This window comes from Mauremys mutica, chromosome 6 (genome assembly GCF_020497125.1).
Source record: "Mauremys mutica isolate MM-2020 ecotype Southern chromosome 6, ASM2049712v1, whole genome shotgun sequence".
In the NCBI taxonomy this organism is placed as follows: domain Eukaryota; kingdom Metazoa; phylum Chordata; order Testudines; family Geoemydidae; genus Mauremys; species Mauremys mutica.
Genome location: NC_059077.1, coordinates 57,103,669 through 57,122,785, shown reverse-complemented (window position 1 = coordinate 57,122,785; position 19,117 = coordinate 57,103,669). Strand labels below are relative to the sequence as shown.

Genomic DNA, 19,117 nt, shown 5'->3' with positions numbered 1-19,117 from the left:
GTCCGCCTGGATGTCATCCATTCGGTTTTCCGGAAGTGGGGGTTTCCCCACGTCGACCTCTTTGCCTCCTGAGAGAACAGGAAATGCCAGGTGTTCTGCTCATTCCAGGGCCGCTCCCCGGGCTCCCTCTTGGACGCGTTCCTGATCCCGTGGAAGAGGCACCTATTCTATGCCTTCCCACCGTTCCCACTCATCCACAGAGTCCTTCTCAAGCTCCACAGGGACAGCGCCCGCATGATCCTGCTTGCTCCAGCGTGGCCGAGGCAGCACTGGTACACCATGTCGTTCGACCTTGAAGTGGCAGACCCGATTCCTCTGCCACTCTGGCCCGATCTGATAACACAGAACTTCAGCAGGCTTCACCATCCAGACCTGCAGTCTCTTCATCTCACGGCATGGCTGCTGCATGGTTGAGTGAGTCTGAGTTGCGTTGTTCTGCCACGGTTCAGCAGGTACTCTTGGGCAGTCGGAAGCCTTCCACTAGGATGACATATCTGGCCAAGTGGAAGCATTTCTGCTGCTGGTGCACCCAGCGTGACTTAGTGCCCACGCAGGTGCCTGTTCCTGCTATTCTGGACTACCTCTGGTCCCTGAAAGAACAAAGCCTAGCAGTGTCGTCCATAAAGGTCCATCTGGCAGCCATCTCCGCCTTCCACCCAGGGGAAAATGGCTGCTCGATCTTCTCTCACCCCATAGTCTCAAGATTCCTCAAGGGCTTAGAACGTCTGTATCCTCAAGTCAGATGACCGATTCCTACCTGGGATCTTAACCTGGTCTTAACCAGACTTACGGGTGCCCCTTTCGAACCACTGGCCACCTGCTTGCTACTGTACCTCTCCTGGAAAACAGCCTTCCTCGTCGCTATTGCTTCGGTGCGACAAGTATCTGAGCTTCGGGCCTTGACAGCTAATCCCCCATATACGGTATTCCATAAGGATAAGGTACAGCTGCGACCACACCCCTCCTTCCTCCCTAAGGTGGTGTCTGCCTTTCATGTCAATCAAGACATCTTTCTCCCAGTCTTTTTCCCGAAGCCGCACACATCGCGACGGGAACAACAGCTGCACACCCTATACGTTCGCAGGGCTCTCGCCTTCTATATCGAGAGAACAAAACCCTTCCGAAGGTCACCTCAGCTCTTCGTAGCTGTGGCAGATTGGATGAAAGGCCTATCAGTCTCATCCCAACGAATTTCATCTTGTGTGACGTCCTGCATCCGTACATGCTATGACTTGGCTCCTGTTCCGGCTAGTCACCTCACCGCCCATTCTACTCGGGCTCAGGCTTCATCTGCCGCCCACGTTCCTATCCAGGATATATGTCGAACAGCTACTTGGTCATCGGTTCACACCTTTGCCTCGCATTACGCACTGGTTCAACAGTGCAGAGATGATGCAGCATTTGGCTTAGCAGTTTTGCATTCTGCAACATCTCACTCCGACCCCATCGCCTAGGTAAGGCTTGGGAGTCACCTAATTGGAATCGATATGAGCAAGCACTCGAAGAAGAAAAGACTGTTACTCACCTTTGTAACTGTTGTTCTTCGAGATGTGTTGCTCATATCCATTCCAAACCCGCCCTCCTTCCCCACTGTCAGAGTAACCGGCAAGAAGGAACTGAGGGGCGGTTGGGTCGGCAGGGGTATATATCCGGCACCATGGCGGCGCCACTCCAGGGGGTGCCCAGCCAACCCACCGAGTGTTGCTAGGGTAAAAATCTTCCGACGAGCCGTGCACGCGGCGCGCGCATACCTAATTGGAATGGATATGAGCAACACATCTCGAAGAACAACAGTTACAAAGGTGAGTAACCGTCTTTTATCATAAAACACTTACGTTCTAAGCTGTCAGGGTGTGAACCTCTTAGAGTACAGTATCTCACTGATGGAGTACATTGAACACCCGCTGTGCCACCATGCCAGCTCTCCAGATTACATTTTAGAATCAAGCTTTTAGTGTATCAGACATCTGCTGCAATTTTAGGAACTTATGTTTTCTAATAGTCAAAGAATAAAGAATTGTCTGTTCAAAGATAATATTGAGTAGCTTATGTAATAAAGCCCAGCTGCTTGTTTCCTGATATATAATCTAAATAAAAGCTCACATCTGTTTACATTGTACAAAGTCTTCAAAAATAGCAGATGTTTACCAGTAGAATACTTTAGAAATGGCAACAAACAGAAAAACAGGTCAGCAAAAAGGAATGGATCTCATCTAAATCTTTAATCAAAACACTATTGCTTCTGTTTTAGAGGCACAATGTTAAAAAAGATACATTATTCAATTTAGCACTTTAAGATTATATATAGCAAACAAAAATATTATATAATAGTAAGTGTAATAGTATAAACTTATGTTAAGATAAGCGTTTGTAGGCTCCCAGAGAATTTCGAAGACTCTCAGGCATCCAGATACTTAATAAAACATTATAAATGCTGTACCACATAGAAAATTCATTTAGAAAGTCTTATTTCTTATAGTGAGACTGATTTTAATTTGATGCTGGGAGACCTAAAAACGACCAAAAAAGTATTAGTCTCCATTAGGAATCGAAGCTCATTATTCTGTCCTTTTAATGTGCTTATTCTGTGAATGCAAGATGTATATTTGTAGAAATAAAGAGAATATTTCATAAAATCATAGGACTGGAAAGGACCTCGAGGTCATCTAGTCCAGTCCCCTGCACTCATGGCAGGACTAGGTATTATCTAGACCATTCCTGACAGGGTTTGTCTAACCTGCTCTTAAAAATCTCCAGTGATGGAGATTCCGCAACCTCCTTAGGCAATTTATTCCAGTGTTTAACCACCCGAACAGGAAATTTTTCCTAATGTCCAACCTAAACCTCCCATGCTGCAGTTTAAGCCCATTGCTTCTTGTACTATCCTCAGAGGTTAAGAAAAACAATTTTTCTTCTTCTTCCTTGTAACAACCTTTTATGTACTTGAAAACTGTTATCATGTCCCCTCTCAGTCTTCTCTTTTCCAGATGAAACAAACCCAATTTTTTTCAATCTTTCCTCATAGGTCATGTTTTCTAGACCTTTAATCATTTTTTTTGCTCTTCTCTGGACTTTCTCCAGTTTGTCCACTTTTTTCCTGAAATGTGGCGCTCAGAACTGGACACAATACTCCAGTTGAGGCCTAATCAGCATGGAGTAGAATAGAAGAATTACTTCTTGTGTCTTGCTTACAGCACTCCTGCTAATACACCCCAGAATGATGTTTGCTTTTTTTGCAACAGTGTTACACTGTTGACTCATATTTAGCTTGCGGTCCACTATGTAGAAATATTTGCACATTTGATCATCTTCTCCTGAAAGAAATCTACAATAGTGAATCTCATAATTAGGAGACCATAAGGTATGAAAACACACAGTTACAAACAATGTATGAACATTTCAGCTAGTATTTGTCTTGGAAGCATTCTATGCAAAGATCTCCATGGGTAAAGTTCTACTTGTTTGTGATTTTTTTCCAATATACTCAACCCATAATAGCTGACGTTTATTTTATGTAAGAAAACCAGGAACTTATAATAAGCTGCTGGTCTGGCTTGGATAAAATGAGGCCAGCTTCACTTGCATGAGAACATCTGCCAAACTCTTAAAATTATCTTAAAATCAGGCAGTTGTTTTTTTGTTTTTGTTTTTTGTTTCTGGTATTGTTATTAAAATGCAATAGTGAAATATCAAAATACTTTTAAAATGCTTCTCAACAGCCCATGTCACTTGCATGTGTATAGTAAGGAGATTAGTTGTTTGGCCATTTTTTCTGCTGTTCTTTCATTATAATTATAAACAACCAAAGATTCATAAAAAATCTGGCAGTGGTTATTATGGATCTACGGAAATAGACATACTTAAGTAATTTAAATAATTTGGTTCTTGTTTAAGAAGAGGTAGCCAATATATTAAACTAATCTGGTTAGTTTAGTGATTGCAAAATATTGTATGTAGTTTTAAAGTAAAATTTAAACAATAGGTCAGAAGTAGGTTAATTAAGGATATAGTAGGTCAAATGTTTGTGGTTTGGCTTTGTGGTAGAGTATTGGTTTAGTAACTGAAATGAAACATGTGTTTCTTTGTCAATAAAGATGTTTTACATCTTGTCAAGAATCTTTTTTGGTCATCTACTGTCTCAAACTCTTCAGCTATTTCCTCTCAGCCTGAACTAATTAGATTCACAGGAACCAAGCTGACATTTTGGAAGATGTGTTTCTATTGTTTAATGTGTTGTGGTTTTGCCAGGGGGAAAGATGCTCATTCTCTGTCCAGATGTGGCATTATTTCTGCTGTGCTCTCCATCATGATCTTTGGACAATCCTACCCCCCAAGTTAGCCCAGGAGATTCTAAAAGAAGTGCTGGAGAAATCTTTGGCTGTGCTAGCCTGCAGATATTCTCAGGCCCATCCCAGTTACAAGAGAACTCCACAGATAAGGTAACACATTTATGATTAACAGGTGTTTTTTGTGGATAAAATGCATGTGTTCTCAGGACATGATGTGTTGTTTTGTTGTAATTCACCTGAATTTAAATATATGTGAATATAAAAATAAATTTATAAACATATATAATTCCTATGAGGATTATTTTAATAAAATTCACCTGGGATATTTAAGTATATGCTAGGCTCCATGTGCTATGTGATCACTCAGTATATGATTGGGGTTGCATAACTCCCTCTTTTGTAAAACCGTCCTCTTCTGGACCACTGCCCTCTGGCAGTGCTCCTCAGTCCATCCACACCTCCTTCCGGGGGAGGGGGGGTAGTGGGGGGGGGTTGATCAGCAGTCTCTCTGCACCCCAGCCACTATGTCCAACCACACACCCCAAAGTCTAATCCCTCCTGTCAGGGATCTGGCATAGTCTATGATGGCCGCTCCCCACGGCCGATGGCTGGGTGTACTGCAAGAGGGGAAGGGGGGGACCCAGGCCCGCCCTCTACTCTGGGTCCCGGCCCAGGGATCCTCTGGCATTGTCTAGCTGGTTACTAGTTGAACTAGTCATATCACCTTGCCTCAGTCAGTTGGGCATCTGTAAAGGTTCACAGACTGAAAATCAGTTCACTGACTGCTAGTCATTCTTTCCAGTTGGACTTGAATGTAGTGTGTGCACTGCAATTCCATCCTGTAATATTATTTAAACTAAGTTGCTATTCCCCAGTAAAATTTAAACCCAATGTTTTTCCCTTTTACAGTTCACACAAGCAGGAGGGAAGAGCCATGATTTGACAGTCTCCTGCTGGTTGGTGTGCGTGTGTGTGTGTGTGTGTGTGTGCTGTTCCATTACCACCAGTTCTGTGGCCGAGCTGCATTCTGCTGGAGTCAGAATTAGTGCAGTGGCCACCCATATGAGAAAAGAAAATAGGGCTGTGAAACTACTGAGTCCCACACTTTTCCTCCTGTTCCTTGTAGGTTGGTGGGGAAGGTACACAAAGTTCTGCTTCTTTGAATTCCTTACAGGCCTTGCTTCCCATGCTTGTCTACCTCCTTCTTTTGCTACAGGTCTCCTGTAGCAGCATTGTCTTACTGGTGGTAGAAGTTGTTTTGCAATTATTATATAGCATCTGGTGGCAGAGATTGGTCATATCAGGCCTGCAGAATAGCTGCTTCCTGTACATTGTGAAGAAATTGGTAATAGGGTGTTTATATTGGGGAGAGAGGATGGGGTATTGGCAGAAAGAGACTGGAAAGTGACAGTGAGGAGTTCAGGGGGCTAGAAAGTGACAAGGGAGGAGTAGCAGGTAACTGGTGACTCTGGGAGTGAGAAGAGGGTTGTAGGGTAGGGGGCAGAGGGCTAGATGTTAATAGGGAAGATACTGGGGAGTAGCAGGAGCAAGGATTGAAGAGCCAGAAATATGGCTCTATCTTCACATGCTGTGTCAACTATTGTTTATTACGAGAACTGAATAAAATATTTTCTTCTGACCAGAAATGTGTTTACTAAGAGAACTGAATAAAATGTTTTTTTTCTGACCAGAAATTGATTGATTATGTATTAGTTTGTAGTGTGTATTACAGGGGTTCTCAAACTGGGGGTCGGGACCCCTCAGCAGGTCGCGAAGTTATTACATGGGGGGTCGCAAGCTGTCAACCTCTACCCCAAACCCCGCTTTGCCTCCAGCATTTATAATGGAGTTAAATATATAAAAAAGTGTTTTTAATTTATTACTTACAGAGAGCCTTTATGTCATTTAACAATTCCAGCCATTAAAAATAAGGAGTTTGTATTTTCTGTATGGTAGGGAAGTGTATTGATAACTCAGATGAGATTTCACCATCAGACTACTTCCATGGCTGACATTTTCACCCTTTCTTCCCAACAGAATTGATATCACAGCAATTTTAATATCTACTGAAAATATGCTGTGGTCAGCTTGCTGCTCAGTGCAGGAACTTTTGAATCCACATAAAGACAAAGACGCCAAGACCTATAAAATACACACCCACTGCAACAGTCTGCTCTCTGCACTTGCCATTTTAACTGCACCTTTGAAGAATCTGTATGAGTAAGTCTGAGGGTAATATTTTAATACAAAGTAAAATTGACCGTATAGCTTATTTAACTTGCAAGTGAAAGGCTAGCTGGTCCATGAGACAATTTTTTGGTTAAAATGTAAATGGAACCCAAACTCTGGAGACAGTTTGAGAACTGCTCTAGATACTTGATTGGTGTCTTGAATTAGGTCTGTATAGGCCTTATTCTAAGACCATTGAAGTCAATGAGATTCTTCCCATCAAGTTTAATGGGATTTGAATCGAGCCCCTGGACATCATATTTTTCCATAGATTCATAAAAGCTGGAACAGATCATCCAGTTTGACCTCCTGCATAACACAGGGCATAGAATATAACTTAGTGATTCCTCCATTAAGTGCAAATTTCTTGTTGAGCTAGAGCATGTCTTTTTAGAAAGAGGTCTTTTCTTGATTTAAAGGCTTTAGTGATGAAGAATCCACTGTATTCCTTGCAAGTTAGTCACTCTCACTGTTACAAACGTGCACCTTATTTCCATACAGAATTTTTCTAACTTCAGCTTCCAGCCATTGTATCATCTCAAGTCTTTGTCTGCTAAGGGCCCTCCACTCCTAGAAATATTTCCCCCATACTTCTGGAATTACCAGACTTCTTGAAATAATTCATTGAACTGATTCTCTGATTACTTGACACTTAGGAAGCTGATGTGCTTCAGTAAGTCTCAAATATATTTGTAAAGAACAAGTGTATACAAAGCTTAATCTTAGGAGAATATATCTTTAGAAGTCACAATTGCAACCAAAACAGGACTTGGCCTACACTGATGTTACATATGAGTTATGCCATTGCCTTCAATGGGCCCAGGATTTAATCGAAATTGTTTTGTGTAAGAGCCAGATATTAAAGTGAGACCCCAAATTATGGAGGGGAAAAAAAAAAAAGCTGAGAGCCTGAGAGTCTGGTCTTCATTTTATTACATGAGAAGACAACTATGGGGAAAAATAGGAGAAGGGGGTCCTGATCTTTGTCTTTGTATGTCAGGTCTTCTAACTAGAGTGGTTCTTTTATCACTTGTGAGGTTGTTGTAACATCTAAGTGTTGTGTCCTCAAAAACAGAATGTAGTCTATCCCTTTTAGCTGCTGTATGCCGTTCTGCTAATTCCTATTGTTTACAGATTTTCCTTGTATCCTGAGTTACAAAGAGTGACTTACTAATTTGAAAAATCAGAGAAGTCTAACAGAAAGGGGAAATAAAGAGAGAATGGGAAAGACTAGCTTGTATTTGGAATTTTACATACTGTGTTTCAAAATCACAAAAAACTTCAGTGTTTTAGGCATGTAATAAATCTCAGTGAAGTAAACTGATTTGCTTTAGATAAAAAACTCTCTATGTTTAGAGATAAAGGTCTCACAGATCCTTCCTGGCCATTCACGAGGACTACTCTGTGGGCTATCCCCAGGGTATTTCAAGCCCTTTGAGCCTGAATGAAGTTCAGCCAGTAACCCCCAGTCTTGGGGTCCCTAGGCATGCTGTCAAAGTGCAAAGCTTCTGTTTGGCACTCCTGCACTCTGAGTGCTGGAACTTTAGCCACCAAACACTTAGCCACTCTGAGTGCAGTGCAGACTCCTCACTCCCAGAACTCCACTTCAGACTCCCCACTCCCAGAACTCCTCCCAAAGGTGTGAAGCTTCTGGTTTACAGTTTAACTCTCTCAGGGTCATGTAGCAGTTGTGAAACAGTCACTACACACACACTTTGTACAATCTAACAATGTTATGCTCATAACAAATAAAGCAGAAGAGAATACAGATCACATAAAACATCCTAAACGCAATGTGTCCCACTTTCTAGCTCACCCTTCCCTTGTGAGTCCTGGAGGACCATCTGGGTCCAGGAAGGCAGGCAGGCAACGTATATATCCCCTCCTCATGGAGGCTGTTGCATGCTAGCTAGTCTCTCTTCCTCATGGGGCCCTTATCTAGTGTCTGGGACCTTGTTCTTTCCTGCCCCACACTTCCTGTCCCTGTCTTAATCTCGTGCAAAATGGCTCCCCCCGTTATCCATCCGCCCCTCCCCCCATAATTCCATTTATAGACTCCTTCTAGGGTCACCTGCTTCTTTTGTTCTGCCTTTTTGGTGATTTTTCATTACTCCAAAACCTCACCCTTCCTTCAGACAAAAGGAGGAAGTGTCTTCTCCCAGGTAGAGCATACCTATTGTCCCAAGGTGTTTTATTTTGAATACACAAGCATTGAGTGTCAATCACTCGCCATTGTCTCTCCCAGGTCATGACACATGCTAATTTGTGATGGATCCACATATTTATACATTTTCAATGACACAATGATTTCATGATACAATTTCATAAAATCATCCAAAATTCAGAAGTGGTACAGACAGAACTCTCACTTCATCACAGATCGGTCATCTAATATGAAAATAAGGCCCTTTGCAAATCACAAAGCTCACAGATTTCAGGTGTTTGCCATGGTGAAAATATCAAATTTCATGGTTTGTCACAGATTTATAAAAAAATGTTAAAACTGAAATTATATATGTAGCAAATGATCATTAAAGATTATATTTTTGTGAAGGCTAAAGAAGGTGATTTGCTGAACCTTGCATTCTTAGATCTTTATTCTTAAAACTAGATGAGATCTCAGATCTGGATAGTTTTCTATGTTGTGTGTTGCACTGCAGCTAGTATACTTTCATTAAACCTAACCCACTAATTACAGTCAAGATTACGTAAAAAGTTAACATGCTGAGTTTGTTTATTAAATTCCCTGAGTTTGTTAGTCAATGAAGTGTACATATTTTACAAGATGGAAAAAAAGTTTTCCTATTAACAAAATTAGAGGTTATGCATAATTTGAAATAAAAGAATATTGATCTCACGTCAGTTTTCTTTGTCGTGGCTGTATAATGAAAATGTCCATATGTTAGGTAGTTTCTAATTCATTCTCCAAAAAAACTTGGATAAAATTAATTGTAAGGGAAGCAATAGATAGAAAAAGCAGACATGACTAATTTTTGCAAACCTAAATTGATTTTTGTCAGTACATCATCAGAATCTCATAAGAGCAGGACACACAGTAGATCTCACAAATGACTACTTCTATGTTTCTATCAGAAAATCTCTGAGAAAATGCGTCTGCATTGCTCTTCTGGGAAATGACTGTTGAGGCATGAAATATGAACATAAGAACATAAGAATAGCCATACTGGGTCAGACTAAAGGCCCATCCAGCCCAGTATCCTGTCTACTGACAGTGGCCAATGCCAGGTGCCCCAGAGGGAGTGAACCTAACATGCAATGATCAAGTGATTTTTCTCCTGCCATGCATCTCCACCTTCTGACAAACAGAGGCTAGGGACACCATTCCTTACCCATCCTGGCTAATAGCCATTAATGACAAACAGAGGCTAGGGAAAGAGGCTATGGTCTGCGGTAGTTTGCAAAATACTTATCACTTGTAACCTATTTGCTAGGGAAGGAAACATTTCAATTGGTCTAATACTTGTCCAAGATTTTTGTGCAATAAAGATGAAAACAAAGTAGATATCCAACATCCGATATGCTCTAAAATATGAATTGCTAAGACAAGACATATTAATTCCACCCTCTGACAATATATAAACCTTTCGAATTCTTAGTTCCAGCTGTGGTTCCCTACTTCTAAATCCTCCATCTTGTTCCACAGGCAACTAGAACATCAGTTTGTTGCAGACATAGTTTACAGCCTTCAGAAATCAATGTTAATATTGATTTTAAAAGGGCAATTAATAAAGCTTTTCAGTTTAAATTAATTGGAATTCAGTAACAAAGAAATACACAATAAACCTGTAAAATATTGGTGTTGAATTGTTGGGAAATTGAGGGAGAATGATTATCCCATACACTAACCTGGTCCCCATTCCACCAAATGAAAACTGATCACTTTTATATGACACTATAATTGAAAATCTATCTATAGACATCAGATCACAAAAAAATACTGGGAATTCAAAAAGGAAGCTCTGTTTGCAGATGACCTGATGATTTATCTGAGCTCTCCTTAGAAAACAACACATTTCTTATGCGAGCTACGGAAAAAGGCAGTGTTTAGATCCCCAAAACAATGTGTGTGTATCAGTGCCCCCATAGCTCTGTTATTAAAAAAAAGAAACCCACAGAAAACTAAAAAACAGATTTCTAGTTAGAGTGGACACCACCTGATTTTAAATAGTATGGACTAAAAGTAAATGTTTGTTTTATTTTCTAATGAAATATACCACACAACTACAGAAAATACAAACACATTTATTCAAATAGTATTGTCTCCTTCTTAAACTTTGAGATCATATCCATCACATTACAATGGTTATTTTCTACAACTGTTATATCCATTTGAAATTTTACACATTTTAATCTCTCTTACAAAAGACCCTAAAAAAAAAAAAATCACAAATCACTCCTGTCAAAAATATCACAAAAGTTTGTTCAATTTTCTTAAACAACACTTGAGAGAGAGAGGAGGTGTATCTCTCCTTTGCTGAAGGTTAAACATTTAAGGACAATACAAGAATGGCAACATTATGACTTTCACAATTACCAAGGCCCCAATTTGTAACATAAAATTAGGATGCTTAATTAAATAATATTCTCTTGTACTAAGCAAGATTATGTGCTGTTGCCAGACTAATCTAAGCCTGATACCTTTCTCACCTTTCCCCACAAGGAAGATTGGTTTAATCAGGGTATTATTGAACGCAGAACATTGTCTCTGAGCCAGTTGTCCAGTAGTTGGGTTGGATGAATTCCAAGGTGTCACTGGAAATAGCATCCTAAGAAATGTCATTTTCAGGAATTAAAGCTACTTAAGGTTTTGTCTTAGGCCTGGTCTACACTAGGACTTTAATTCGAATTTAGCAGCGTTAATTCGAACTAACCGCTCAACCGTCCACACCAGGAAGCCATTTAATTCGAACTAGAGGGCTCTTTAGTTCGAATTTGGTACTCCACCTCGACAGGTGGAGTAGCGCTAAATTCGACATGGCTAGCTCGAATTAGGCTAGGTGTGGATGCTAATCGAACTTAGTAGCTCCGGGAGCTATCCCACAGTGCACCACTCTGTTGACGCTCTGGACAGCAGTCCGAGCTTGGATTCTCTGACCAGCCACACAGGAAATGACCCGGGAAAATTTGAATTCCTTTTCCTGTCTGGGCACTTTGAATCTGACGTCGTGGCTGGACATCGGGGCAAGCTCCGCAGCACCTGCAACGATGCAGAGCTCTCCAGCAGAGGAGTCCGGCCAATCCAAGAATAGAAAGAGGTCCCCAGCATGGACAGACCGGGAAGTCCTGGATCTGATTGCTGTGTGGGGCGAGGAGTCTGTGCTCTCGGAGCTGCGCTCCAGCAAGCGGAATGCAAAGACCTTCGAGAAGGTCTCCAAAGCCATGATAGAGAAAGGATACAGCCGGGATGCGATGCAGTGCCGCGTGAAAGTCAAGGACCTGAGACAAGGTTACCAAAAAGTCAGAGCGGCAAACGGACGCTCCGGAGCACAGCCCCAGACATGCCGCTTCTACGAGGCACTGCATGCCATTCTCGGTGGGTCTGCCACCACTGCCCCACCAGTGACCGTGGACTCTGAGGATGGCATAGTGAACCTAGACAGTTCCTCGGCGATGTTCGCCGATGGGGAAGATGAGGAAGGGTTTGTGGAGGACGGCGCAGGCGACAGCGAACACAATACCGCTTGCCCTGACAGCCAGGATCTCTTCATCACCCTCACAGAGATCCCCTACCAACCCTCCCCGCCCGTTAACCCGGACTCAGAATCAGGGGAAGGATCAGGCGGTAAGTGCTATAAACATGGAAACTTTTATTTTAAAAAAAACGGGTATAGAAAAAATAGAAATACTATATACAAAATTTTACATGTCAAACTATATAAATAGTAGGTCCACACATATAGGGATTGAACAGTAATCCTCTTGGGACAGTTCAACAAAGCTCTCAGAGAGCAGCTCGAAAAGCCTCCGGAGGAGGTTCCTGGGGAGAGGTGCCTTATTCGGTGCTCCATGGAAGCACACTCTTCCGCTCCAGGAGATCCTAATGTAGAGAGGAATCATCGCCTCCACCAGCATTGCTGCATATGGTCCTGGTCTGTGCAGGGCTTCCAGTAGCATCCGCTCTCTCTGACTGCGAGTGACCCGCCTCAGGGTGATGTCGGTCTGGACAGGCTGCATCTAAGTCGGGCAATTAGTGTATTGTTAACAGTTTACAATTAGGTTGCATAACAACGACCCTCGCTTAACAGCCACGTGCTGGAGGCCACAGAGAACAAGCAGACATTGATCTTTCCCGTGCACTGGCGGGAGGGGCTGGAAAAGGCTCAGCCTTTCTGCTTTCCAGATTGCCTTTAGCAGGAGAGCACAGCTATCCACTAACTGATAAGCATGATCTACTTTAAGGCTTACCAGGACTGTCTGCAAGACGGATTATGCTGTCTCTCCCCGCTTGTCCGCTCTCCTGTGCAATGGCGCCGCCAATGAGAGCGTATTCCGAAATCTCGAACTTTTCCTGAGATCTCGTGAGACTTGGTGCCCTGTATGGTCTTGTTCAGAGAAACTGACTAGACTGTGTTCACTGTTCGCAAACATGTATCTGTTCAAGGAAATCATTTACTGTTTCCCATCACACAGCTTCTGATCTTTCCCGGACTGCCCCGGCATCCCCCTCGCAGAGGCTGGCTCAGATTAGGCGGCGAAAGAAAAAGACTCGGGAAGAGATGTTCGCGGAACTGATGGCCTGCTCCAGAGGCGAAGCGGCAGAGCAGAGACAGTGGAGGGAGACCCTCTCTCAACAGCATCGCACACACATCGAACGGGAGGATAGGTGGCGGCAGGAAGACCATCAGGCGACTCAAACGCTGCTTGGGCTAATGAGGGAGCAAACGGACACGCTCTGGCGCCTTGTTGATGTTCTGCAGGACCGCAGGCAGGAGGAGAGAGCCCCCCTGCACTGTATCTGCAACCACCCTCCAACGCCAAGAAGTCCTGTCCCCCCCTCACCGAAAATTACAAGACGGAGGGGCGGTAGGGGCCATGAGAACTGTCACTGCACCACAGCTGAGCGCTAATGTTCCACACACCTCTGACGCTATAACTGTTTAGAAGCGCTTCCCTTACAGGATCACCCAGTCCCAAATCCAAGTTTCATCACCCCACTATGTAGTAGATTAATAAAAGCTGTTTGCTGTTGTTCACTCTTTCCGTCACGTCTTTCGTGTCAGAAGACTGTGTATGTGGGGGGGGGGGGGCAGGGGATTTATAATTGCACGGGATAGCCTACATTAGCAGGGTACAGACTATCGGGGGCAGGATCAACTGCAGGTCACACACAGACTGCATTCAGTAGTCACCAGGGTCCCTCTGTGTGGTGTATGCTGCCCCGGGTCATTCTGTGATGTGTACGCTTGTCCACGGTCCTAGCGCCTGCCACCCCCTAATGTTAAGGCATGCTGCCCTTACCATGCACTTCCACCGTAGGCGCGATCCTCTCCGCTGCCCTGAGCCCCAACAAGAGCCCTCATCCACGGACAGATACTCACCCTTCCCCCACACCCCTCACCCCTTCCTACGCCCAAACCCACAGCCCAGAGCCTGCATCCAATTCCGTATGCAAAGACGGCACCACTCGCCCCTTCCTGCAAACCCACCCCTACATGCACAACCACTTGAAACCGTCCCCCACCCCAGAGACCTATGTAGGAGCAGGAGGATGTCCGTCCTGTATTGTACAAGCTGTATGTACATCAGTGCACACCGTACCCAGCACAGTATGCGTCCATGTTTCAACACCTGAACAGAAATGCAAAGTAAAACAAAGATTTATTAATAATGAGTGTAACAATTAATTTGCTTTAAAACGTGCTTTGGAAGTGGGGGAAACTTGGAGAACGGGGTATGTAACCGCAGATCGAAATCGACACATACAGACACAGGCCCAGGGTCAGTTTCTCTTGAAAGCAAGTGGAGAGTCATAGGTTACCCTGCTCTCCGAGGAAACTTGCTTTCAAAGCCTCCCGGATACACAGCGCTTCCCGCTGGGATATTCTCTCGGCACGGGTGTCTGGCTGAGCGTAAACTGCAGCCAGGCGATTTGCCTCAACCTCCCATCCGGACAAAAAGGTCTCGCCCTTGCTCTCACAGAGATTGTGTAGCACACAGCAAGCAGCAATAACTACGGGGATATTCTTTTCGCTGATGTCCGAGCGAGTCAGTAAGCTCCGCCATCTCCCCTTGAGACGTCCGAAAGCACACTCCACCACCATTCTGCACTTGCTCAGCCGGTAGTTAAAGAGTTCCTTCTCTCTGTCCAAGGCGCCTGTATAGGGCTTCATGAGCCATGGCATTAGCGGGTAGGCTGGGTCCCCGAGGATCACTGTAGACATCTGCACATCCCCAACCGTTATTTTGTGGTCCGGGAAGAAAGTTCCTGCCTGGAGGCGTCTAAACAGACCAGAGTTCCTGAACACACGCGCGTCATGAACCTTGCCCGCCCACCCAACGAAAATGTTGGTAAAACGTCCCCTATGGTCCACCGGTGCTTGCAGCACCATTGAAAAGTAGCCCTTTTGGTTAATGTACTCGCTGGCCTGGTGGGCTGGTGCCAGGATAGGGATGTGAGTCCCATCTATAGCCCCATCGCAGTTTGGGAATCCCATCGCGGCGAAGCCATGTATGATGTCCTGGACGTTTCTGAGAGTCACTACCTTTGAGAGCAGTTGCTCAACGATTGCGTGGGCTACTTGCATCACAGCAACCCCCACGGTAGATTTGCCCATGCCAAAGTGGTTCGCTACTGACCGGTAGCTGTCTGGTGTTGCAAGTTTCCAGAGGGCTATGGCCACTCGCTTCTGCACACTCAGGGCTGCTCGCATCCGTGTGTCCTGGCGCTTCAGGGCAGAGGCCAGCAAGTCACAGAGTTCAAGGAAAGTGCCCTTATGCATCCTGAAGTTTCGCAGCCACTGTGATTCATCCCAGACCTGCAGCACTATGCGGTCCCACCAGTCCGTGCTGGTTTCCCGGGCCCAGAATCGCCGTTCCACACCATGAACTTGACCCATTGCCACCATGATCTCCACGGTGCGGCGTATCCTGCTTTGTGAGAGGTCTGCGCCACTCTGTGACTTCCTGTCCTCACCGCGCTGCCGGAGCCTCCTCGCCCGATTTCTCACAGCTGACTGTGGAAGAGGTGGATGATAAGGTGCGAGGAGTTGACAACGGCCATAAGTGCAGCGATGATCGCAGCGGGCTCCATGCTCGCAGTGCTGTGGCGTACGCGCTGTAACTGACAAGAGAAGGGCGCGAACAGATTTCCCGCCGGCGCTTTCAGGGAGAGAGGGCGGGAGTGACGGTTCAATAATGACAGTTACCCAAAACCACCCTCGGCACATTTTTTCCCCCAGCAGGCATTGGGGGCTCTACCCAGCATTCCAATGGGCAGCGGGGAGTGCGGGAACTGTGGGATAGCTTCCCACAGTGCACCGCTTCCAAAGTCGATGCTGGCCCCGTGAATGTGGACTCAGAAATTCGAATTAGTGTATTTAGTATGGATACACAAATTCGACTTCATAAGGTCGAATCCACAAATTCGAACTAAGTTGATTCGAAATAGTCTTGTAGTGTAGACAAGGCCTTAGGTTGGTCAAGTATAACAAAAATACATGGTTGAGAAAGAAAAGAATCCTGTATGTTTCTTCTGAAGAGTGAGTTTAGGGCAGATTCTCTCCTGTGCCAGAGCTCTTTGATCCTTGGGGCCAGGCCCAACTCCATCACCACTTAGAACTGTGGCAGGAAGATATAACATGTGGTTTAAGATCTTTAATAGATCCTACACCAGTGGAAGATAGGTGGAGCAGAGCAGAACTCTGCTATGGCCATTACGCACCTCCAGCACACTGCCTATGCCAGGAGAGGTGGGGTGGCAGGCACAGGGCCCAGACCCAGTATAGTTATGCCAACATTGAGTTTTCCCATGCCAGAGGAATTCTCTGCTGGCGATTTGATGGCAATTTGACAAACCGCTCAAAAGAAAAATTGGCACTGAATTATGAAAGCATTATTAGATTCTCTTTTTATCTTTAACACATTTCTGTAGTGACCAGTTAATGTTCACACACAAAAATTTCACATTAGAATTTAACATGATCCTTTGGAAGTTTATTAGATGAAAATATTAAGTGTTTCCAGAAGTATGGAACAAAGATTTGTATGTAGTGATTCAAGATTGCTTGACAAAGGCTAAGTATATATTACATAAATCCTTGCTTGGTTATATCCACCATATAACCAAATATAATACTTTATTGCTCACAGATTATATTTCACTTTTACAATCACTGCTAAGATTGTCAAAGATGCCAATAAAACTGCTGTACATGTCTTATTGTACCTAGGGTCATATTATATCATTATGTATGAGAGTAACCTGTTTTTAATAATTTATTTGCTCAGTTTCATAAATTATGTTGGAATATGACTGGAAAAGCTACACCTTTTATCACATCATTATATGTAGTAGACATAAACATGAGTATGACTGGTGATGAGGACAATGTGGACATGTACTTTTTTATTGATTGCAAAGAAGATAACATTGAGTTTCTGAATATCAGATGTAACCCAAGCTTGGAAATGTGGTGACTACTTAACTAATTATTAAATGTTAATAAATATGGCATATTGTCGACATTAAGGCAGTAGCACAATAAATTCTGTGAGATATTATTCATGCATTCAATACAAAGTATAGAGACTAAAAGCATTATAAGCAGAGCTGGTAGCACCACCTATTATTAAAGTTGCTCAGCACTTCCCATGATAAGATCTTGTATTCAGTTGCATATAACTTTGCAGAGCTTTAGCTGTTTCTGCTGAAATTTTGTATGCCAGGCGTCTGTCTCAGGTTGAATTGTTCTGGGAAATATAAGCCAAAATGATTCAGCCATTTCCGAGAACAAGGCTAAGGGAATATACATTATTTTGCCCATGTTAAAGAATTCTTCAGACCATTTATTTGAATGCTCTAGCACCCATATGCTTTGGAGGAAGGACTTGAAATTTAGCAGAGGGTGGTTTTTTGTTTTGTCAGGGACATGTCCTTTGGCATTTCTGTGAAAATCTGCTCAAATATATATACCCAACTTATAAGCATTTGAAAATCATAGTTTGCACATATTTAGTAGAGATTTCTTTGATTTTTACAGCTAAAGTCTCCAAAGATTCCATCTTCACTGAGCATGTTCCACACCCTAACACTCTTACACATGACCAGATTACATATGCACCATTCCCACAGAACAACTGAGCATGCTCGAGCACAAGGCTACCAGGGCTCAGAGGGTATGTCTACATAGCAAAACAAAACCTTCCCGCAGGGTCCTAGAGCCTAGGCTCCAGCCTGCTCTTGGAAGTCTACACTGCAGTGATACAACCCTGCAGCCCAAGCCCCATGAGCCTGAGTCAGCTAGAACAGGTCAGCTGCCAGTGTCTAGTTGCTGTGCAGACGTACCCAGAGGGACTTTCCCTGTAATTGTTACACCTAGATCCTCCGAGATAGAGTGGGGTGGGGCTGGTCTGAGCACCAGAACTAAGAGCAGGGAACCTGTCTTTCCTGTGCTCTCAATGATCCCCTTGGTGGCACCCAGGCAGCATGGAAGGAGGCAGGAGTATGATTTGAATGCAGAGGGCACAAATGCCAGACTGGGGAGAGGGAAAGGAGTAGATTGGAACATGGAGTCTGGTGAGAATGGAGTGGGGGGAGTAAATGTGAGTGGGAACTGTAGAGGAAAGACTGGGAGCTGGGAGACACTAGGATTGCCTGGGCAAGGAGACTGGGAGATGGCGGGAGGCCTTCTGGAACTGGTTTAGCTAGGACACTGAGACTGGGAACCATGGGGGTAGGAGATGGGGGATGGGAATCAGTTAGGTAAACAGAGGGTGATTGGGATCCAGTTGGCTAGGGGATAGAATGCTGAAATCAATAATGAGCAAGTTGGAGAGGAAGAAACTGGCGGCAGGGCTGGATTTCCAATTAGGCACAGTAGGCATGTGCCTATGGGCGCCAGCGTTCTAGGGTCACCTAAATGTTAAAAGTGGGTTAAAAGTTCTATTTTTTATGGAAAACATGAAGGTCAGCTGTGCAGGGGGGGGGCACTGAAGATGCTGTGCCTAGGGGGGCATAAGGTATAAATTTGGCCCTGCAGACTGGGACTGTCTGGAGAAGGAGACTGGGACTAAGAACTAGAGGGAGGAGAATGGGGACATGTGGGGAGGAGACAGAGATCTGACAAGGAACTTGTGGGGACTGGTGAAGGAACTGGGGAAGAGACTGATACTGCATCAGAAACCTGAAGAGGGAGACTCGGAGCCAGTTTGAGTGGTGGGGGAGGAGAGAGACAGATAGGCCAAGGAACTGGTAGGAGGATCTGTGACTGGCTGAGAAAGGAGACTGGGGCTGAATTTGGGGAGAGGGAGAGAATGGAGGTTTGGGGGAAATTAGAACTTGGAAAAGAGCCCAGAAGAGGACACTAGGATTGACTGGGTAAGGAAACTGGGATTAGGATGAGATGCCTGAGGGGGTGGTG

The 19,117-nt window shown here is 44.2% G+C and overlaps 1 protein-coding gene across 13 annotated transcripts in view; it reads left to right on the top strand.

Moving 5' to 3' along the window:
* Nucleotides 1-19,117, top strand: part of KIAA0825 (KIAA0825 ortholog) — a 429,759-nt gene that overhangs the window by 178,814 nt on the left and 231,828 nt on the right. For all 13 annotated transcript variants that reach the window (XM_045022167.1, XM_045022174.1, XM_045022166.1 and 10 more), the window contains 2 exons: nucleotides 4,249-4,439; nucleotides 6,327-6,509. In XM_045022167.1, the coding sequence (XP_044878102.1) occupies nucleotides 4,249-4,439; nucleotides 6,327-6,509 (374 nt within the window). The remainder of the gene's footprint in view (nucleotides 1-4,248; nucleotides 4,440-6,326; nucleotides 6,510-19,117) is intronic.